At 43.3% G+C, this 23,277-nt stretch overlaps 1 protein-coding gene across 5 annotated transcripts in view; it reads left to right on the forward strand.

Annotated features, from left to right (window-relative positions):
• The window catches only part of FOXN3 (forkhead box N3), a 213,576-nt gene that overhangs the window by 115,782 nt on the left and 74,517 nt on the right, over window positions 1–23,277 (forward strand). For all 5 annotated transcript variants that reach the window (XM_080344692.1, XM_080344695.1, XM_080344696.1 and 2 more), the window contains one exon: window positions 20,529–20,593. In XM_080344692.1, coding sequence (XP_080200818.1) covers window positions 20,529–20,593 — 65 coding nt within the window. The remainder of the gene's footprint in view (window positions 1–20,528; window positions 20,594–23,277) is intronic.

The raw sequence follows: 23,277 nt of genomic DNA on the forward strand, positions 1-23,277 counted from the left end.
AGTTTTGTAAAAGATCTTTCCTTTCTTTTCATCCTGACTCATTTCTGCGTTGTTGGCAATCTCCTCCTGTTAATTGCCAGAACTCGTTCTGTGGGCTCACGCGTATGCTTCGGTTATGTATGGTCATTTTTCTTTTCTATGCTCTTAAAGCATCCAAGATGGCACAGCCAGTGAGTCTTACTAATACAAATGTAAATGTATTTCTTTCTTGGCTTGCTACAGCATGCATGCACTTGTTAAATTTTCTTTTCATTAGCTTGTGTGACATATTTTTGGTATTAGAATCAGTATTACATGGACTTCATTTGTGAAAGTGGAATAGCTGCAGTTTGTTATTTTGCCCTTTTCAAAGGTAGTGTCCAACTTTATACAGCTGGTGTTTTTGTGCATTTGTTGCTTATGGCCCTGTATACCTGATTGCTGTTGCCAGTTGTTCTCTGTAGTGTGGTTTTTGACCTCACTGATGAGTTCTCTGTGTTGTCTGCCTGGGTAATATAAATATTCCAGAGCTCCGTGCCTCTCACTGCTTTTTTTTTCTGTAACTATTTTTATCAGGATTCCATTATGTATCCTTCTGAAAAAAATTCTGTTCAAACAGTGTTACAGGCTTAATGGAAAACTTCCTGAGGTTATTTTGAAGAACTAAGAAGCTCAGAACAGACTCTTTTTGACACTTAAAAATCAGTGTTTAAAAGTACATATAATTCTGTTGAGTCTTGTGACAGTGTGGTGGTGGTGTTTTTTTAAGACACAATATATGAAATTTGGAAATAATAATTCCATAGTAATGCAGATACTGAAAACTGAGTTATTAAAAGTATAGTGATGCTTTAAAATGTCCATGCAGCATTGGAAATTCAAAACTGAGGGCAGTGCAGGATGTAGGTTCCAGTAAAAGTGTTTGGAAAAGAGATGTAAATTTAGCAAATCTGTATTGGAGAAAAAAATGTCAACAAAAAGGAATTGGGTTACTTTTAATTATGGAACTTTCCTGGAAAGACCTTTTTTTTTTTTTTTTTTTTTTTCCAGACAGCTGTCTGATCAATGGCAGAACTCATAACAGCTCCCCAAGTATTTAAGATCTCTAGTAATTGGAGTTCCTTCTCTATATGAAAAAATGTTCCCTCGTTGGCTGTTTTGCATATGAAAGATGAAGACAACCATTTTTCTCATGAGATGAAAAAAATAAAACAATTAATTAGAACGAAATAATTTCCTAAACTTAAGGGAATTAATAACAAACAAAGGCTTATGGAGTAGCCAGCTTTTCTTTTGCTACTTGCAAGTATAAGATAATGAAAGAGGAAGACTTTATACAAGCACATTTATTCCATGATATTTTAAGAGCCATAGTCAACTATATTGCTAAAGCAATGTAGATCTTTTGGTTATTAAGTATATTTTTCTGCTTTTACTTTCACATGTAGAAATAGACTTGCTCAGATTTGGAGGGAGAAAAAAAGAATGGAAATGTGTGCTGTAAGTGCTAGAACTGGTCTTTTTCTGTCTCCCTGGGGATATTACCATCAAAACCCTGTTTTGAAAGCAGCTGCAAAATCATGTTGATGAGTTCTGTATTTTCTAACAATATAGAGCAAGAATTTTAGGAGTTTAGTGTATGTTGAGTGGCATTGCCAAAAATTTTCTAAAAAAAACCAAAACACAACCCACCAACATTAATTTTGCCTATTCCTGTGCCCATTTGCCATCCTCGGCTGGCTACAGTGGGTAGGAGATGCGCCTGAGAAGAGTGGCACCCTAGGTGGTACTCGGCAGGCACTGCAGTTAAAAGCTCCACTAGCAGTTGCCATCTGATCGGTTTAACCCCCACAAACTGAGAAAACATTTCACAGGCTGTTTGGATTTGCTACTGAGTTTGCCCTTTGTCTAGTCTAAGACAACAGCAGCACACTTGGGGTTTTCCTGTACCGCACGGGACAGTGGCACACAGCTCCAGACTAGTTCTCAACCCCCAGTATCTTCTGATTGCTCAGCAGAGGGTTGGTTTTAGGGTTGGCTTTGGTTTTGTGGGTTTTTTTCCTTCTTTTTGTGTTTTCTTTGTTTTTCCTTTGCAAAGTCATTTTAAGATGCTCTTGCTGCCCCAATACAATAGCAAGCTGTCCTTTCAGTTGTGCTGGTGAATACGTTTGTATAGCTGTACTGTAAATGGGACTCTGGTGATGTGTTTGTTTATTTAAGGGATTTGGACTTGTCAAGGAGGGATGAGGGCTTTCTTAAAGCATTCCTACCATAGAAAATCTGACTGAGACCATTTGGATGGCACAATGCTGTGCTAGTAAAATTGTTCTGTGTCTGGCTCTCAAAGCAGAGTTTCTGCACGGAAGAGCATGGAGACATCATCATACTTAGTGTTGACTCAGGGTATTCTGGCAGGTGAGTGCTTCAAACCTGCTTCGAAGGTTTCCTGACTTGCAAACCTGTGTTCTCAACTCATGCTATAGAAAAGTTCTTTGGTGCTGGGTAAATCAACAGCTGGGGAAGGAGGTGCTGCACCTTGACTTCATGATTCCTTGTTCTGCAGGGCCTTGGTGAGAGAGTGCGATTCGTATGGCACAGTTTGGCCATCTTCTGCGCCCCTCAGCCTGTGCTGTCACACAATAGCCGCAGGGCAGCCTGGGCTGGCACAGCGGTTTGGACCGCACCAAAACGGGCAAACGCTCCCTGCAGACTCCAACCTGGGGAGAGGGGACTGTCAACAGGAACTCATCTTCCCTTGCTGGCCACTGATTTCCAGGTTTTCAAACTGCAGGGTAGAAAAGGGAGGTCACTATGATGCTATAAACAAGTTAGCAGTATCCCTCTGTAAATGCAGGCACTTGGTTTTCACGCAGGTGTCTCTCTGGCTCTTTTGTGTTGCTGTTGTGAACAGACTTTGACACTTGGATGGAAAACTTGCCATATAGCAAAACTTGCCAACAGCGTGTGAGGAGGAAACAAGTACACAGAGTCTGGCTTATCTTTCTTTGGTCACTGACCAGGCGCAAATAATGAACTTATTAGACCGAATTAATCTCCTAAAGGAAATGGTTTGAAATCCATCTGGTAGAGTACTGAAAAGCAGACTCAATAAAATCCTTGAAAATTGACTGTAGAAAGGAGTTTTCTGTTGGCAGAAAGCTAAATTGGATGACCCGAGGAGAGTTCTCTGTCTGAAATTACTGACGCAAAGGCAAACAGAAATAAGCGATGGATCCCGAGCACAAGGTTTGCAAACTGCGTTTTCAAGAGATGGACAATTTAAATGCACTTATTCCAGCTGATGTTCTGTAACACGATTCCTTCAGTGAAATGTCGCACCATGAGTAGCTTTAGTGTGGTCGGGGGAACCTAACATTCAGAGGACGGTAATATGCACAGATATAAGCATACTTATTACCTATCTTAATTCACAAACCACCAAGACACTGCCTGATCTTGAGCTATGTTGCAAACAAAGAAAAATCATCAGTGATTTCAGCTCTGTTTTCAAACCTGCTGTTGATTTCTGTGACCAGAGATAAATGACAGGTTCTTGCTGTGTGGCTGTTACATATCTACACCATTTCTAGAGGGTACTTGCACTAAGAGACAGTGCTTTTTCTTCTGCAGTGACAGTCAGGTGCTGGTTGAGCGTGCCAGAGTATGCCTTTTTACACACAAACTTTTGGTGTTGCCTCTTTGCATTAACAGTAGATTCCCTAGATCAAGTGAGACCTTGTGTCTTGTGCGCTGGCTTCTGTAGGAGTCTCAGCACCAGACAACCTGGCTCTTGTTGATGCTCCACAAGATAAGTTGATCTTTCAGGAGAGTTGCATCTTTTCCCTTTTTTAATGCTAACGTATTCTTCATAGGATATCTGTTTGTGATATCTAAAGGTGTGCAGTAGTGGATTGAGGCTGTGGATGTAGTTCAAATTGCATTTAAACTCCAGAACACTGCTTGGGGATATGATAGAAGCAATGGATATCTCACAAGATGTAGTTTCTTGTACTGTTCTTCAGCTTCAAGACAGTAGAAGACAATGTACTATATCTAAGTGTCAAAGTGTTATGTGGACTCTTGGTGATGCAGTCCTACCAGCCTGAAAAACTTCTGAAGCTTAGTGTTATTTTGCCTGTATCAAAGCCCAAGGTCAGCCTTCGGTTTGCTGGAACATCCATTGGAAATAGCTTTTTTTTGTGGTTTTGTTTTAGTGCACTCATTGGATTGAAGTTTCCAGTTACACAAAAACTTAATTCTGCTTCCAAGTCTGTCTGGGAAATGGTCAACACTGATAGACCCTCAGTAAGAGAAGTAATTGTTCCTTTTTGGCACTACCTGCAAATACACTCATTAGCTGAAAAGTAGCAGGCTTTCTTAAATCTCCTCTTTGCTCGTTATTCTTCAGGGAATTGTATTCTGGAATATTTCTTAAACAAAGACTGTCCTTTCACCACACCGATTCGGTCCTGTCACGTTGACGCGTTCCGTGGTGGCGACGTTGCCACAGTGCTGGAGCTGAGGTGTCAGGGCGCTCCCTTGCTTCCCTCCTCCATCCCGCTGCCAGCGGGGCTCCTGCAAACGCCAGCACTGCCTGTGCACCCTGCGCACCTGGCTCTGGGGCTTGGCGCCCTGCTCTCCACCCTGCACACCCGGCTGTGGGACTCGGCGCCCTGCTCTCCACCCTGCACACCCGGCTGTGGGGCTCGGCGCCCTGCTCTCCACCCTGCACACCCGGCTGTGGGGCTTGGTGCCCTGCTGACTGCCCTGCACACCCGGGTGTGGGGCTCGGCACCCTGGTCACTGCCCTGCACATCCAGGTGTGGGGCTCGGCACCCTGCTCGCTGCCCTGCACACCCAGGTATGGGGCTTGGTGCCCTGCTGACCTGCCCTGCACACCCAGGTGTGGGGCTCGGCGCCCTACTCACAGCCTTGCACACCGGGGTGTGGGGCTCGGTGTCCTGCTCGCTGCCCTGCACACCCGAGTGTGGGGCTTGGCGCCCTGCTAACCACCCTGCACACCCGAGTGTGGGACTCGGTGTCCTGCTCTCCGCCCTGCACACCCGGGTGTGGGGCTTGGCGCCCTGCTCACTGCCTTGCACACCCCGGTGTGGGGCTCGGTGTCCTGCTCGTTGCCCTGCACACCCAGGTGTGGGGCTCGGTGTCCTGCTCGCTGCCCTGCACACCCGAGTGTGGGGCTCGGCGCCCTGCTCGCTGCCCTGCACACCCGAGTGTGGGGCTCGATGTCCTGCTCGCTGCCCTGCATACCCGGCTGTGGGGCTCGGCGCCCTGCTCGCTGCCCTGCACACCCGGCTGTGGGGCTCAGCGCCCTGCTCGCTGCCCTGCACACCTGGGTGTGGGGCTTGGCGCCCTGCTCACTGCCTTGCACACCCCGGTGTGGGGCTCGGTGTCCTGCTCGTTGCCCTGCACACCCAGGTGTGGGGCTCGGTGTCCTGCTCGCTGCCCTGCACACCCGGCTGTGGGGCTCAGTGTCCTGCTCGCTGCCCTGCACACCCAGCTGTGGGGCTTGGCGCCCTGCTCGCTGCCCTGCACACCTGGGTGTGGGCCTCAGCGCCCTGCTCACAGCCTTGCACACCCGGCTGTGGGGCTCGGTGTCCTGCTCGCTGCCCTGCACACCCGGGTGTGGGGCTCGGCGCCCTGCTCGCTGTCCAGCCTTTCGCCTGCCCAGCCTGCAGATCGCCTGCAAACTTTTGGAGCTCCTTGAGCAACAGTGAAGCGATGCTTTGGCTCCATGAAATCTCGCTGCTCATGCTGTGCAGTTTAAAGACAAAATGCTTCCTGCTAATTATTAACAGTTACTCTGTAGGAACAGACTCATTATAGGGGTGCTGAACCCTGGCCCGCCATCCTTTTCAGCACCTGAACAATGCAAGAGGGAGGGGGAAGAAACCGCGAGGGAAACTGGAGTGCTGGCACCAATTAGTCCTGAGATTAGTCCTGAAAGAGGATTGCAATTGCAAGGCCAAAAAGAGTAGAGAGTGGGTAAAAGGATTTGAAATGAGATTATAAGGCCTAAAAGCGCCTTTCTTTTGTTAGGGAAATAATTCAGCAGTTTTGCTCGAGAAAGTGAGACAATCCAGTTCAGTGGCTGAAGTGGGAGATGTGTGTCCTGTTGCTTTTTAAGGTTCTTTAACAAAGTTGATCCCCAGTTGCATTTGTTAGTGCTTCCTGCAAAATCAAAGTGTCTTCAACAAACAAATAAAAACAGGGAGGAAAGCTATTGCCTCATCAAAAGGCCTGTTGTCTTTCAGGAAGCTGATTTGTATTCTTTAAAAGGGAAGCCAAGGAAAGGAGGCAGATTGAACTCTCTTTTTTTGCTTTGGCAAAACTTTTTTCTTCGTGGTTACTATGAGGCTGGCACGGGAGTCACCCTTTCACCACCCATCCTACAGATGAATTCAGTGCCGGTTTTTGTTTGTTGGCCAGCTCAGGGATGCAAAGCAGGCAGTTCCTACCTCAGTTAAAAGCAGCGTCTCCTGTCAGTGCCATGGTGGTGTGTGTCCTTCTCTTCCTCCGGGAGGGAAGTGGGCACTGAGCCTTGCTGCCCTATTGAGGAGACCATAATACACACTCGTGTAACAGAAAGCATGTCTGGGGCTGGAGACTGGAGCTTGCTTGGAAACGGCAGAAGAGGCTTTTCCCCCTCCAGAAAGAGGATTTCAAAGGGAGAATTGCAGAAGAGACATGCACACATTGTGGATTTAATAGGAAATATTTTTCTTCAGTACATTAACAACTGCAAGACTACATGAAATGGTGACTTTTTCTGCCCTTCCCAAGAGGGAAGTTTTTTTCTTGGGGTGACATAGATTCAAAAGGTGTGGAGGGATCATAAATGTACCCGGTACCAATTTTTTTTTCTTTCTTACCTTTTTCGGTGGAAATTCCAAGTGTGAAACACCTACATAGTCAGACTCAAGAGCCCTGCTTTCTGTTCGCTATGCCCACAAGTTTAGAGGAATTTCTTGATGTGGAGGAGTAGTGGGTTCTGTATGTTCTTCATTTCCCTTACCGCGGTGTTTCACACAAGCCCGTGTTCAATCTGCTTTCACAGGCAGTAGTTGTGCTTGTAGTTGTCTTCTGTTGTGGCACTGGGAGGTTGGTGAGCATCATCTTGCCGTTCAGGCTCATGTAGCGTGAATAATGGGCAAGATGAGGTTGTAAGGGGAATATACCATTTGAGAAAACCTCTCTTTTAATAGAGGGTGCCTTTTTTTCTCTGGACAAAGACATTAAAATAGGACATTCTACGCTCTGTTCTTGGAGCTGCTGTTCTCTTTGGACTTGTTCATAAACACGTTTTAATTCCTATCTATAGCACTTGCTAAATGCTAAATTTTTGTCTGTTTTGGTTTTTATTCCATTATGCTGCTTTCATATAATCTACTGAATCTGACTTGCTACTTTCTAACCTTCATAAGCTGTTGTAGAGTCCCTGCAAGAAAAGTGGGAATGAGAGACTAAGAGATGAACCCACCAGTTTGTGTCCACACAAACAGGGAAGAGGGGAATTGGTGAAGAAACACAAGCTCTTGTCCTCTCCATGGCGCTCATCTCAACGGCTTAATAAGACTTGTGAAGTTGTCCCATGCTGAGGTGCTAAAAGCTCTATTAAATAGCCATGAACTTTTTGAAATAGAATAAAGACAATAATAAAGCCCAGAAGGGATTCATCAAAGGGGTTAACGTGGAGGAGAAGACAGTTTAGGCAGAGGTTGACAATGACAGCAGAACAGCAAGTCCTCTCTGTAGGCCAGAAAAATGGTTTGAAAAGGGTAAAGAGTGCACTGAGATGACAACAGTTTCTGCTGATACCATCAAAGTCCTGCTTTGCTTCAAGTCATGTGTCTCTGTGATGTAAAATTTAGGCCCAGGCATTTCTAAAGAGGTGGTCCAGCATGTTCCAGTTGAGCTGAGCACCACGGGTGGTGGTTGCTCATCCAGCAGAGGCAGCTCTCCGGATGGTTCTGTGCTGTGTATGTCTGGACTCGCTGCTTTCCAGTTTATGCCTATTTACTTACAGTGTGCATTGGCAGGAAAATTCGGTGATGCACTCTATATAACACTGAAAAAAGCGGCTTGACTGTGAATGAAACCACTAACATGAGAATTAACTGAAATGGTTTGGCAGAGTCATTTGTTCCATTCTCACTGCCCTGATTTGTCGGAAGTCACATAAACACGTGAAGAAAATATTTCTGTTTAATTGGTTGTAGGAAACGGATGCCCTATAAATTAATTACCTCTTTAATGTTTAAAAGGTTATGTCCTGTTCATGTTATGACTGATTAGTATCATTTCGCTAGAATGAGTAAGTTTGAGGTCATCCAATGTTTGAAAAGCATAGTTTGCTACTTTCTGTGATCTGATGCTTTCGAGGGCACAAAATCTGTCTGGGGATGTCAAGGTGTCAGTGTCTCTTTCTAAACATCAGTGAACGGTAATTAATTGTTTCCTGTAATCTAATTCATTGATTTTCTCTATTTGAGGTGATCCAGGGAACAGCTTTACTCCAGGGATTAATTACAGAGAGAGTGTGAGAGTACACATACACTCATGAACATATTTTTGCTAGTTAATACTAATGAGGATTTTTTTGCAACCGCACAGCAGACATAGATTCAACTGAAGGAGGATTACACAGTATCTGACAGATAACTGTGCCCACACTTAGAAGCCCCTTTTGGTGTCTGAAAAGAGTGTGCTCTTTGTTAGCGAAATACCTCAATTTTTGAGGTTGGCCACCAGCGGATGGACCTCCCAGAGCCTTTTGGTTCATCAAGGAGAGAGCCTGCAGTGTCCTCCACTGGCTGCTATACCAAAGCTGTTTGGCGAGGAGCACAGAGGATTGCTGGACTGTCATATTGGGTTTTATTCTTTAACTTTCTTGAGCTTTATCAAGAGACAGTGAATGGCCTAGACTGTTTCTGTAGCTTTGTGCTTTGGCGCAAGGTTACCAAACTGCTGTTTAGATATAGCATGCAGAAACAGTAAACTTAGGCATTTGCAACTCTGGGGGACTTTTTTTGTTTGTAACGATTTTTTTCAACCTTCCCCACATGAAATCACAGTGGATAAAGCAGAGATACATAAACTAGTTATCTCATTGCAAAAGCAATTACCTGCCCACCTTCACCTTTCTTCATACAGCCTTTACTTCTACACCTCTGGTTTCTGCTGCATATCCCAGGGTGAAGAGCCATGTTTAGGCCCCGTCTTACTGAGTCATGTCCAGTTTCTGCACAAACAGCTGAGGAGAAGCAGCAAATGGAGGGCAACATAGACTAGACCATGGATTCCACTGGGGAAGCCAAAATCAGCTGAAAGAACTATGTTGTAGGACAGTTTCTGGAAAAGTAGTCTCTGTCTTGTTAGAGATGCAGCTTCGTCAGTTGTATGAAGAATTGCTGGCTTAAAGTAGAGAGATGACTTCTTGCTATAGCTTATGTGAAGGCTGGCTTCTCTTTTCCTTGGTGAGTTCATTCGTGCAGGTGATGTGGTAACTTCAGAAATTTATTAGAATATTATCAAGTACAATGTTAGTATTCTCAACAGGCTGAGCAGCTGTTTGGAGAGACAAGGATTAGAGATAAAAATGCACACTGAATCTTATTTCCCATTACAGGTGGGAGGTGTTTTTTTCTGCTAAGATGAAAGTTGCTAAAGATAATTTAAAAATGAGTGAAAATGAAGTCCTCCAAAAACTTGTTTACAGTTAGACTTGCAGAATGTGTGAAATTCATTATTCCATAGCTCTGCTTTGAAAATGTTAAGTAGAAGTTGTCGGGAGTTGTGTGCTGTGGTTATTGCTACTGTAAAAATAACTAGGAGTGCTCTTGCTCTAGAGACCAGAGAAGTACAGATCACATATAGTCCCCAACCACAGTTTAGTGGGTCTTCTTCATTTTGACAGAGGCTATAAAGAGGGAGGATACTTCGACAGTGTAAATACTTGTGAGGTCACATCTGCTCTGCCTCTTGAATTTGAGGCTTTGTTGAGTTGAAGACTTTTCTGATATAAATGGAAAATTCCTATCTTCTTCTGACTGAATTGGGCTGATAGGATAGAATTTAGTCAAACTTGTGCTGTTTGCTTTAAATTTACTGTATAGTGGAGGGCATATTGCAATTCTTCTTTTTATTTGCTCGGCATCCAGCCTGAAGGATTTGGGGTGCATTTAGGAGAAGCACAGAACTCTTGTAGGTGTGATGGCAGTGATGAGGAGCCCTGACACGATGGTGGGGTGGGCCTGGAGCTGGGGTGTCCAGGGGCCCCGCCTGGTCTGCTGCAGTTTACTGGGGCTTTTGGAGGTACATAGGTATCTCTGTGTGTATGTTTTTCTTTCTGTGAATGGAAATGGTATCTCTGTAGCTCTGTGGGTGGGGGTGATGTCTCTGCAATGCTTCTGAATGCAAAAAATACTGTATTCCCTTCCGTCTTTTGTTACATCTGTAGACCCAGACTGCAAGGTGAAGCAACCCAGTGTTAGGTGCTGTAGTTTGATGTGTCTGTTGGTCTGTCCCTCCCCCATCCCTAAAATGCAGCCCTGAGTGCTTCAGACTGAGCAATCACAGGAATATGAATCAGTGAAAGCTGAAAAATGTTGATACTAAATTTTTCTATGCCTTAGCAGCTTGTTTCTAAAAAGGGGTGACTTGATATTTATGCATTAAACTTTTGTGTTGGTGATAGAAGCACTCACAAACAGCCTATCATTCACCTTTTTAGCGTGTTGCTCTGTGCCATATGATCCTCAGGCACTGCTCTTCTGGGGTGCAGGAGTGTGACCGCTGGATACAGCACTTGTGTAGTAGATACACATGAAGAAGTAGAATTGACATTAATCAAAAACGTAATTGGAGCTTTCCAAATGTGTGAGTACTTGACTTGTGTTTTGTTGTTATTATTCTTATTGTCATGTTTTCTGCTTTGATGTAACTTTCTGACATGCGCATCAGACACTTCGGTGTATGGCCCAGCGGCGGCAAATCTCTGCGTGCTCCTCTGTAGCAGGGCTGCAGAGCCTGTAAGCACATTAGACTTCCCAGGGAAAATACCCTCTGCATCTGGGAGAGGTTAAATGTTCCAGGGGAGAGGTTAAACATTCGTTTTGTCCTCTGCTTCTGTAATTCTAGAAGCCAGATTAGTTCTGAATCATCTGAACCACATTCATTCAAGATTAATGAGAAAGACCAAGTATGGAAAATTTCAGCTGGTAAAGCTCCTTGGCTTTGAGCAAGTGGTGGAGGGGGAGTTCGTACTGGCGGCAGCCTGCGAGTCATGCTTAGTTTTGAGTTTCTTTAGTACTTAAATTGGTGAAATGGGGAATCTCACCATAGCAGATAAATGAGAATTTCAGCAAGCGACATGAGCTGAGGGGGGTTATGCGTGGGAGAGACAGGACTTTAAAGGTCTCCCTTCCTATTTCTGTTTCTTTGGATATCAGGTTTGTCCTTTTGCATATGCACATGTTTCTAACTTTGTGCATATTCAAGGTACATTGGTGTCTTTAAAATTAACAAGCAGGGTATTCTCACTAATGGTTGACAAGCTGTTGGTAATCTCGAGTCCAGCTGACTGACCAGGTCATGGTTAAGATGTGGTTGGAAATCTGAGTGGGAGCCTCACGTAGGAAGTATCCATGAAATCCAGGCAGGTCTACCAGCAATGCTGTTTGAAGTTTTGCAAAAATAATGAACAGGCAATTCAGGACTAGATAACAGAAGTCAGTTGGGTGACCTTGGGCTTTATAAAAATTTAATCAGTTTCAATTTGGGAGTAATGCTTGTTTCAGTAGAGCCTTCCAGTATCCTGCCTGGCTGGCAGCTCTGCGGTTTCACTGCAGTTCAGTTGCTCAGGTGGTCAGCCTAGAGTTCTCTTAGAGCTTTGCATTGTAGCATTAACTTTCAAAGCAGACTCTTTACAGCAGGTTGAAAATGAAGGTGAGCCTAGGTATAGGCAATTCCTAGGACTCATTTATTTTCTACAATCTGAGATGAAAGATTTTTTTTTGTTGTTTTTCTTGCAGTGCAATTCTAATCCAGTAAAACCAAAACAGAAATGAACCTCTTCTTCTCCCTGATTTGTTTTGCAGTAAATGAAAGCTGTGGTCAGAAAACTGGAATGCTCCATTTCTGATTTAGTAGAAGAGAATCCAACTTCTCCCCGCTGGCCAGGTCAGCGTTTGATGCTGCTGCAGCTCCAAAGAGGCCACAGTTCCCTGTGGATGGGCCTGTGGATGTCTAAAAATGGGATCTTCACTTCATCTGGGATTCAGGGGACTGACCTGCGGTGCCTGCATGAGCTGGCACAGACACGCTCGGTAGCACATGAGCAGGTTTAGATAACTCTCAAGTTTCCCCAGCCTGATGACCACCAGTTTTTCCATCCAGTGATAGATGGTCTAGGAGCTATTTAATAGAAGTTGTGAAATAAGGAGAAACATAGCACTTTCAGCATGTGAAGTAACCTGCAGTGTTTTTTCTTACTTCAAATAGAGGAAGCAGGAACAAATAACAGCCCATGGTCTAGGAGTGAGCTGTGTTGTTCCTTCTTTAACTACATGCACTTCAAAAGACTATTCCCTTGCCTATTGTGTTGTTACTTAACAATTCTTTATTCCTCCCAGAGATACATAGACTATGACATTCCTGTTTTTAACAGAGAAGAAGAAAAAAAAATCTGAGACAGAAAGGATGAAATTACTTGCCTGGAGTCATTGTGTGATTCAGTAGTAGAGGCAGAATTAGAATTGGAGGCTGATAGCCAGCATCTCTCCATTCCCAACGGAGACAAATCTTTTTTAATTAAAAGTAACGTGGGACAGTTGTCTCACCATGAATTTTCAAATAGATCAGGACTTTCTTCTCTGTCAGTGTTCACAATAAATCTGTTAAAATATGTAAACATGGATTAGTGAGGAATTTGCATTTTACACTATGGCTGGCATACCTCAAATTGCCATCTCCTTTAAAACAACTCTCTAGAATTATTAGATTTTTTTTATTTTTTTTTTTAATTTAAAGAATAAATCCTCCATTGCTGTCCATAACTATATACTCAGCTCTTGGCAAAGACTAAAATTCTGGCTGAGGGCTACGGAGTCCCACCAAGGGGACAAGAAGGCTTCATAGATCGTGTCAGCAGTGAGAGGGGCCTTTTGAACACCACAGCAGAATTGTTCGTGGGCTCTTAAAGACATACCACCATGTTTTGCTTGAAATTAGGAATTACCCTTTTTATCCCTAATTCTGGAAATTTGAGAAGCTCTTTTTATCTTATTTGTTTCTTTCTTTCTCTCTGTTTTCTTGCTTAATTATTTATTTTAAGTGGAGATGGTGGCAAGAGAATGGCTTTGGCTATTTGGAGATGTAAAGATTTGGCCAACTTTCTGCTTCATCCTTCAAAAAGTAATATTACATTTTATTTTTAAGTGTTTTGTGAATAGCTTTCTTAAACAACTTTTCTTCTGTCTTTAATAAAAATTTAGATGTAATGCCTCTGGCAGTTGTGTCATATAGAAAACTCATTTAAAAGTGCGCAAGAGCTCAGAATTTTGTTATTCGCTCGAAAATGTGTTAGACACCCTAGAGAAACCAAGAAAGACTCCATCTAGGAGCTTAAAGTCTCCATCCCACATGTCGCAGTAAGTGAGAGATACCAAGAGGCAACGAAAGAGGGAATTGCAGAGGAAGGAGAAGCATTACCAGAATATTAGATCAGCCTTCATAAATTAAAAATTAGTATTGCGAATTCATAAATCTCTTTAAGAATAATGTTTTGTCAGTTATGGAAAATTCGAGAAGATAGAGTAATGCATTTATAGATTTAAAATCTCTAAAGTAATCAGTTTTCATTAAAATCAGGAAATACCTTAACACCTACCTTCCAGATTTTTTCATGTGTTGTCATTAGCCCGGGTTAGCGAGGTTTTTTCCCTTTGATTGGAGAGGAAGCTTGCTTGACTGTTGCTAGGTGATCACTAATTGTGATATTAACTGCCAGCAAGCTGCTGGCAGGGATTATCAATTTTTTTTTCCTTGTTAACAAAACACGTGTGTTAGAGGTGCAGCCGTATCTCAATGTGTCCGTATTGCTCAAAATTTGTAACGGGAGTAATATATTCTTTAATACAACTACGGTTATGTACCCAGATATAGAGCATTAACCTCTCTTTGCCATGAAGTAGTGTTAGTAGCCCGCATCCAGTAATGGCATTAAAGGTGAGTGTAGAAAACAAAGCTGATACGGCAGTAGAGGGATCTGAGCTCCCTGGTGCAAGCAGCGAAGAGCTGGCAAGCATTTAGAGGAGTCCTCAACCAGAGTGAGATGCCGTCTGTCCCTTTGCAGGTTCATGGTGGTGTGGTTTGGACTGAGGGGCCTCCTCCCATGTGGTCTGACAGCCGCTCTGCAGACTGCGTTTGTGCAGCCAAGAGGGCTGATCATCACCCTGGTCGTGAATGTTTCTCATGCCTTACGCAGGGTGACTGCCGTAAGCAAGTACAGTTCATCTTCCAGCATCAAAGGATGCTGTATTCCAACAAAAGTATACTTCTTTAAGTTTTTTTCGCAGTTACAAGTCCATCCAAAATTTACTTCTCAAGGAACAGTAAAAATTATGATCTTCCAGCTTAGTTGGTCATCCATTTATATACCTTATGGTAACAGTCTGAGTCCAGCTTGCATCTGGAGCTGAATGTACTTGTCAGGAATGTATCACATTGCTGCCACTAGATACAGGGTTTCATGGGCTCCAGCCAGGTAGAGGCATCTGGAGCTGTTGTTAGCAACTTGATCATAAGAATAACTGTGGTTTAGTTGCTTTTCAGAAGCTTTCAGAGATGGGTTTATATACCTGCAAGATACTCTGTTAGTTACTCTTCAACAAACTGGTTTGTTGTTTCCAAGTTCAGTGTCCTTGACATTTCCTTCAGTTCACTATTTGTTGGAAGTGTAGGCGAGACTTGCAGTGGTTTGCACTGTGGGTGGTTGGTCATGCACTACTTGCAGTGCAGGTACAACGATGCCTTCGTTCCCTTCATCTGGCAGCTGCAGCTTCTGCCTCTAGGAATTGTCCATTATATTACTGTCCTGATCGCTGCTGTCCACCCTGGGGCAAAGGCTGGTGGTCACAGTGAACTGGGTGCTCTCCCATCCACCTGTTATGCACCACTGGGAACTTAACTGAGCTTGTTAGGAGAGGAGGAGTTGTATTTTCTCCTGCCACACCTTTTTACAAAATCTGTGGGCTGAGCTGGATGTTGAGGCACCTCAGTCAATCATTTTTGCCACTGGTAAGGGCTGGAGAGAGGATCCTCTGTGTCTCTTCGTGGTCTAGCAGCTGTTTGCTTACTGCAGGCTCTGTGTTGGGCATATTGTCTGCAACAGCATGTTAGCTTAGGGCAGGCACCGAGCTGTCCTGCCCTGCCCTCTGGGCATCCCTGCGGGTGTGCTTTGGTACCAGCTGTGCCCCAGCAGCTGTGCCCAGCGCCTCTTGGCTCTGCTGCGCTGAGGTGAGCGTGGAGCATCTTCCCTGCCTCCTCACTGAGCCTCCCTTCTCCAGGCCAATAGCTCTCAGCTTCAGGGGCCATTGAACTGTGCATTGTTTGTTTGTTTCCCCCCCTTCCTCTGTCCTCCTCCTTACCCTCTGGACATACTTGGTAACTCAGTCATTGGCCTATATTTATTGCCTTCCGTGTTTTTATCATTCCTTAATTGTGGCGTGTAGTCCCACACAATTAAATTTGTTTTGAGTTTTTAGTTGTTTGGGTTTTTAAGACCTATTAATCATGCCTCTCTGACAAAGAGGCCTGTGAGAGTTTTTGGCATAGTTGTGAAATACAGCAATGTGAGAGAGAATTCATACCCTGGCTTTTTTTTAGTGCTTGACTTAAAGAATTGCAGTCTCCTTGCTCTAATGTGAATTCCAGAAGACAAAGGATTAATATTTACTTTTTGAGTTTCTTGAAGCCTATGCACCTTTTAAAGATTTTTATAAATGTGTGGCATATGTTTTGGTGTAAACAATTAATCGGGGACGGGGAGCTCACGCATGTTGTTGCTTCTCTGTGCCCTGGGAGCTTCTGGTTGGGCTGGCTGGCTGCCATGAACCCCCTCACTGGCTGGCCGGCCGGCCAGCCTTCACATCAGCCTGGTTTCCAGCATGAGCGGTATCCAAATCAACACATTCCCATGGAATGTTTTAGGTTTCAGTAAAGCAACATTTTCCTATGGAAAAGCCTTCCCTCAGAGAAATTCCTGCTGGCTCGCAGTCAGGCAGCTTCCCGTGCCCAGGGCCCTGCGGCATGACGGAGCTTCCTACTGGTTGTGTCATCAGAGTAAAAACAGTTCATCGTTTGCCTTGAGCGGAAATCGAGTCCCACTTGTCATTAAAAGTCGATAGCAAACGCCCGGGAAGGGTTGGATTTGATCGGGGTGATTCCCAGTTCCAGGTATCTCATTTCACACAAGCAGATGCTGACGAGTTAAACACTGTCACTTGTCGGTTCTCGCAGCTGCTGTTTTTCAGCAAGTGTGTGAATACTTCATTTGGTCCCTGTGGCAGTGCACGGATGCCACAGTGACACTGACTGTGCCTCAGAGAGAGGAGGATTCTGCACTGAACAGACATGAACATACGCCCCTGGATGCTGTTCTATGTATTTGCTACAAATACTGTTGCAGCCTGGATATCCCTTTGGCTGGGGTTATGCTTGAACCAATAGTACTTTCTGCAAATCAAACCAGTGGTCCTTGACAGGGAACTGTTGGCTTTTCACATGTCATCTTATCCATAAACTATACTAATTCATGTTCTTGCAAGATGCTTGTTTGAATTCTCAGCTCTTTAGGAGTGGTCCGGGTCTGTCTCCTCCCGCAAACGCCCTGTGCTCATCTGCTGCTGGGAGTAAATAGGTCTGAACCTGCACACAAGGAAAATGGATTAGGCCACAAGTTTCTTCACACTGATAAAAGAGTTCAAACTAGTTACTGCTTTTCTTCTACTAGCTGTGTGGGGATTTATTAGAAATTAAATATTACTTTGGTCAGTGTGTTTGGTTAATAAGTTTGGGGAAAAATTCTGCCATCAATAATACTAACTGCATAAATATTCATCTTACAGCACATATTGATTACAAAAGAAAATTCTAAAAACAGATTTTGCATTTTTATTTTGCCTAAATACAGAATATGCTGTTAGTTCTATAGGAGGACCAGCCACTCTTCTCCAGTAGATTATGGACTAAACTGAAGAAACTGTTCATTTGAAAAAACACCTGGGATGGACCAATTTTATTTTTTTTATAATCGGTGGTCTTTAGCAGAATAAACTCCTTCAAACAGTTTCATAATCTGGAACAGAGAAGCAGCATCTTTTAAACACTTTAAAGTGACAGTTTAACCCTGTCACTTCTTAACTTGAAATATGTTGAAATAATTAATGCCATCTGAGACTTCACGTGTAAAAGTTTGCAAACAGAAAGATAATTTATCCAACACAGATCATGCATAGCTAAGTTTCAGCAAAGCCCTGCAAACACAGAAGTTTGTTGTTTGAAAGGCTTGACCAGTTGCTCTGGTACATTATTTATATGCTTGAATTCTTTAGCTTCTTTCCCTGGGAAGGCACAGTTAATTTTCTCAGTTCATGTGGGTTTGTGCTGAATTAGACAGAGGTTTTTATGAGAGCCTTGGGCCTTTTTTTCAAGTTGGAAAATAAGATAAATCACTTTGGCTTTGTTTTTCTGGTGGAGACATTTTGTCTGTTCAAATATATACACTTTCCCCTCTCCTTTATTTAACCCTCTTCTACTCCTGTACAGGCATACAGCAGTGTGACAGTAAATTTCTTCTGTGGCTAAATTTCAGAATGTCACCATTTTTGTTCTTGGGCTTTTGAGAAGTGTATAGCTGCCATACTGTGATTTCTGATTTCTGTGACAAATTTGTATGATATGAAGACTGCGCTATGGCTTTCCTCTTGTAGCTTGATGGGTTGAGTCGCAGAGATTACCGTGGACTCTGATGCACTCCAGAACTGTGAGCCTGTCCTGCAGGAGCGTGAAGGCCCTCAACAGCTCTTGACCTGCCTGTGAGTTGAGGAGCTACACTTGAAGAGCTGGCGCTTACTATAGGGAATGCAAACAATTGGTTACGTTAAGCCCTATGAAGTGAGTGCAACGTGTTCAAACGAGTGCATGACCCTGCACACTCCAGCGCTTATGAATGTAGACTACTTAACTTCTTTGTGGTCATTTTGGTCTCTCAACTCCCCTTGTTCAGGAGTATCCAAGGCTTTTCTTACTCATTTAATTGCTTTGGTTCCTTATACAGTCTATATTTTAACATAGTGAAGTTTTTACACGTTAGCACAAGAGTCTCTCCAGAATAATTGTGAAAGCAGTGTGGTTTTTATATATGGCATTTTATCAGAACTTTGCTAATGCTGTCAATATAACAGACAACATCTGTTTTCCATTTCATTGCATTTTGTGTAGTGGTAGTCAGCTCAAGAGGAGACAAAAGTAACTTTGAACCAAAATGGCATGTGGGGCTTGGTTCACAGTTTGCATCCAAAAAAGCAGGTGGGTTACCTTAAAAAGGCAGAGTGCCTTACGGTAATCTTATGGAAGGATATTTAGTCCTTTGCCTTTGACTTGTGCTTGAATTTGGGCATAGGGCAATTATATATATCTATATGGCATAGTTTCGTGATACTAATTTCAATAAAAGCTTAGTATATTAAAATACCTATGATTGTCTTTAGGTTTTAGGGGACTTTGAAACCTTTTTCATGACTACAGGGACAACCTTCTGGCAATCTGTCGCTTCCACCTGCGTTGACAGCAGTGCAACAAATCTTTTCCATGTTTTCAGTTATTTCCCTTAGGTACTGTGCTTTTAAAATCCATGTAGCGCCTGGGCCTGAGGATGTGACCAGTGATGTCCTGCGGGCAGGGCCTCTCCTGGGGAGGATGCACCAGGAGCAGGGGTGGCGGCGGCAGCCGTCTCGCTCTGGGGAGGAAGAGCTGTGCTGGGCAACAGTCACCTGTGCTGCTGAGGAAAGGGCAAGGTCAGCTTTTGTGTGCAGGGGAGGCACAAGTGTTATTAGGAGTGCCTGACGGAACTGGGGTTCTTTAGCCTGGAGAAAAGGAGGCTGAGGGGGACCTTGTTGCTCTCTCCAGCTACCTGAAAGGAGGTTGTAGCATGGAGGGTGTTGGTCTTTCCTCCCAAGTAGCAAGTGACAGGATGAAAGGAAATGGCCTCTAGTTGTGCCAGGGGAGGTTTAGATTGGATATTGGGAAACGTTTTTTCATGGAAATGGTTGTCGGGCGTTGGAACAGGCTGCCCAGGGAAGTGGTTGAGTCACCATCCCTGGAGGTGTTTAAAAGACACATAGATGAGGCTCTTAGGGACATAGTTCAGTGCCAGAGTTAGGTTATAGTTGGCTTGATGATCATAAGGGTCTCTTCCAACCAAAATGATTCTGTTATTCTATGAAGATGTGTCCTTCTGCCAACAGACACAGCCGTGGTGGTGTGGGTGCTGCGGCGTGGGAGGGGAAGGTGCGGGCAGCCATGAGGCGCTTCCTCGCCGCCTGCCCTCCGCTCATCCTGCCAGCGCTGCGGGCACAGGAGGGGGTGCTCCACAGCACCGCCGGCTGCTCAGAGGCAGCAGCAGAGGAAACAAGGTTTAGAGGATTGTACCACTGTTCCCTCCTCTTCCCTTTCCTATGTTTGAATGTATTCCACTCCTTCAGCCATGGCTGTCACAGGAGGGGCCTCTCAGGGGCCATTGTCTTTGGGCAGACTCTGTGTGAGCAGGGTGCCAAGGGGAAGAGGGACCTGGTGATGGCCTGAGCTCAGGGAAGGGCTTTGGGGCAGACGGGCGCTCACACTGTGGCCACCACCCCACCGGGGTTCTCGGAGGAACCGTCACAGCCACCAAGCACGCACACGTGGCGAAGGCCAGGCCTCATTAATGCCGATGACAGCTCTCTGCGCTATGTGTGTTCCCGTGCACCGAGGTGACCGTGGTGTCTGCGGGGGTTTGGTGGGCGAAGAGCTCTGGTGGGAGCACAGAAACCAGCCACTGTCTGGCCAAGGCTTTTCTGGGTTACCGTGTTTGGGGGTAGCGCAGTGTTACGGCTGAGTAAAAGCCATAAAGCATTTGGGTTTTTAGCAGATGGCTTTGAGAAAAGGCATGTATTTTGCTGTACTGTGAATTCAGTAAATATTTTTGACACTGATTTTTTTTTTTTTTAATTCCATATTGCTTTTTTCTGTCTTCCTCTTAAGAGAGTGTGGGTGTGTGCTTTGCTGAGGAGGTTTTTCCTTGTGAAGAGAAAGTGAATCTTGAATCAAATTAACCTATTTTCAACATGAAATTTTAGACCTTTGCTTGAAGGGTTACGTTAGCTTGAATGTTACATTATCTTTAAAACCAAAACAGAACGAATGCAAATAGTAACTAATAATTGTTTAATGTAAATGAAATTTTCTTTACACATATTTCTTATTTCCTTTAGCACATCAGGTCCACCCATTTGGCCAGGAAGCACCTTCTTCAAGAGAAATGGAGCCCTTCTACAAGGTAAGTGACTGATACTATGTCTTAGAGTAGCTGTTCCTAACAAATACCTCTTGCAAATTGCACAACTTTTGTAATATTGACTGGGCAAGAAGTAACCAAATGTTTTTTGTTTCCTTTAACCTGTCTCCTTTATTGCGCACCTGGTGCCTTGAAAATGACGATTTACTACGTACAGTGAGTGTAGTCTATGAAAGTTGCTGCTTTTTTTCTTTCCTCGGATTATTGATTTGCTTACTGTAAAATGTGGCAAAGGGTGGCTTTTTTTTTTTTCCATTGTGTGGATAAAGAGTGCCTGGGCAGAAACATTCCAGGAACACTGCTTTTAGTTCTGTGGGTGAAGCAAGGTTGTCCTTTGGGAGATTCTTTCTTGTACTTCCTAGTTGTGCTGATAGCAAAATGCACTCGAAGGTAGGTAGCGAAGCTGTGGTGGGGAAAACAGTGACAGAGTATTTGTCTTAAGAAACCTACCATATTTGATGATGCTTATATTCATAGAGGAATGTTAAATATCTTATTTCCGTTGGATGGACAACATAAACAGAATCTGTATGACTGCAGTTTTGATATCTAGACATTCAGTCTGTCTTACTAGACTTTTAAAAATAATTCAAAATAATTGTTTGCTGCTCAGTGTGTTTATATTTCTTAATGGAAGTGTCTTGGGAATGCAGAAGGCTGTTTCCTCAGACTGCCTGCATTTGTCTGTGGTACAAAAGTAACCTACTCTGCTTAGGATGGTTTTATGGTGTTTGCAAGTATTTGTCCATGAAGTGTCTCAGTTTTGTGTTCATTCTTACGGTGCCAAGAGTTTTCTGGCTTTCTTGCTGGCAGAATAAGCTGTATAACGTTCTCTGGCATGCTGATGCGTATCACCTAGGATGGCGCCTTACTCACTACTGGGCTCACAAGCAAATGATTGGCAGGGAGTATCGCTCACCTTCCACACAGCAAAGTAATCCAGCGTCTGCAGTTTACCTGAAAATATTTTTCAACTGATTCCTTGTACATATCTTAAGAAATTGCATCATTTCTATTGTCTAGTATATATGCTGAGATTTGTTCAAACTTTAAATACTTTAAAGCATTCAGATTATTTCTTAACACTAGGAGATGGTATACATGGTAGAGATTGGCAGCTTTTGGCTTTAGTCTTGATAAGATAGTTCTGCTACCTTTGCAGTCCTTCCTAATGGAAGGAACTACTTTTTTTTTTTAAGGAAAAAAGAAAGCTATTTTGATATTGGATATGCTTGATTCGTTTTCAGTTGTTCTGCAATTCTGGTTTTAAAAGTGTACCTGCACCTATACAGTCTTTGTAATTTGAGTTCATAAGATGTAAACTACTCTGTCAAGTCTGCATGGCACTAATGTTTTACCTCTTCTTATGATGCAAGATATCCAGGAATTAACAACTGTTTTGTAGTCCTTCCTGTCTCAGTTGTTGCTTAAAGCATTTTCTCAAAAAAGAAGAGTATGCTGTTCTCCACCCTCTTCTCCTCTGCCTTACTCTGCCTTCCAAATTGGGAAATAAAACCTAAAAGCCCAAAACATTTCAGTATATTAAATAAATAGAGAAAAAGAGAGAGATGAGTGCCTTTTCAATCAACTAACAAAGCCTAACACATCTTTAACTGACTTGGCATTCTGTGTTGACATTCCAAGTGGAAAACCCGGCCAATTAGAACTCTAATATGCGTGACACAACTGGGGTTGGAAGGATGAGAGTGTGTGAAGAAAAACCTCACTGAAGTAATCTTTTAACACTTCCTGGTTTTAATTTTAAAACAAGAAAATAACTTAACCAAGCCTTTATTTTTTTCTTTGTGTCTGTCTTTCATTTTTCCCTACGATGAGCTCTCTCACATGCAGACTTCAGCAGGTTGCATGGAAATAGTGCATCCACCTCTTTGCTGCTTCTGACTGTCTTCTTCCAGAAGACCTGTGCAGAGGAATGGGAGAGAGTGCAGGGAGCTGTGAGATGAAGGGGTAGATGTTTGTCAGGTCCTACCTTACATGACCATTTTAAGTCTCTTTTTTCAGTGCTTATATCCAGCTTAATGCAAACAGGTGAATGAAAAATTGTCTTGATTATCAGTTTCAAGTTGTAGTACTGCCTTTTAATTGGCAGAAGTTGAGGTAAAAAAAGGATTTAAAATTATTTTCACTTGATAAATGTTTTGCTGTCTTTGAAAAGAATGTTTGGGATGTGTTATAGACAATAATACAGAATAATTCTGAAATTTTAGTAAATGTGATACTCAGGTCACACCTCATTTCTTCTTAGTTGTTAAGGAAAATGTTCTTTTTCTAGTCTGGGGAATGAAGAGAAAATTCTGCTATGTAAGTAGTACTTTTTTTAGCCAAGAAAGGGTTGTAGATGCTCCTGGTTTCCATTCATTTTATACCTGAACTATTTGGCAAAGTAATCCTAACCATTGTCAAGCATTTAATGTATCTCTTAGAGAAAGTGGCTGAGAAACCAGTTATCTGTGTACCTTAAAATAGCAAAGGAGGAGAAAGGGAAGCTAAAATTCATAGTAGCTATTCTGTATCCTTAATGTCTTTGACACGACCAGGATTAATTCTCTGTTTCTTCCTCGGTGTCTTTGCTTGTACTTTTTTGAAGATTTTTGAACAAAATACTTACATGCCTTTTTGTCTGTGATTTTATTAGATATGAGATG

Source organism: Nesoenas mayeri (assembly GCF_963082525.1).
Source record: "Nesoenas mayeri genome assembly, chromosome: 5".
Taxonomy (NCBI): Eukaryota; Metazoa; Chordata; class Aves; order Columbiformes; family Columbidae; genus Nesoenas; species Nesoenas mayeri.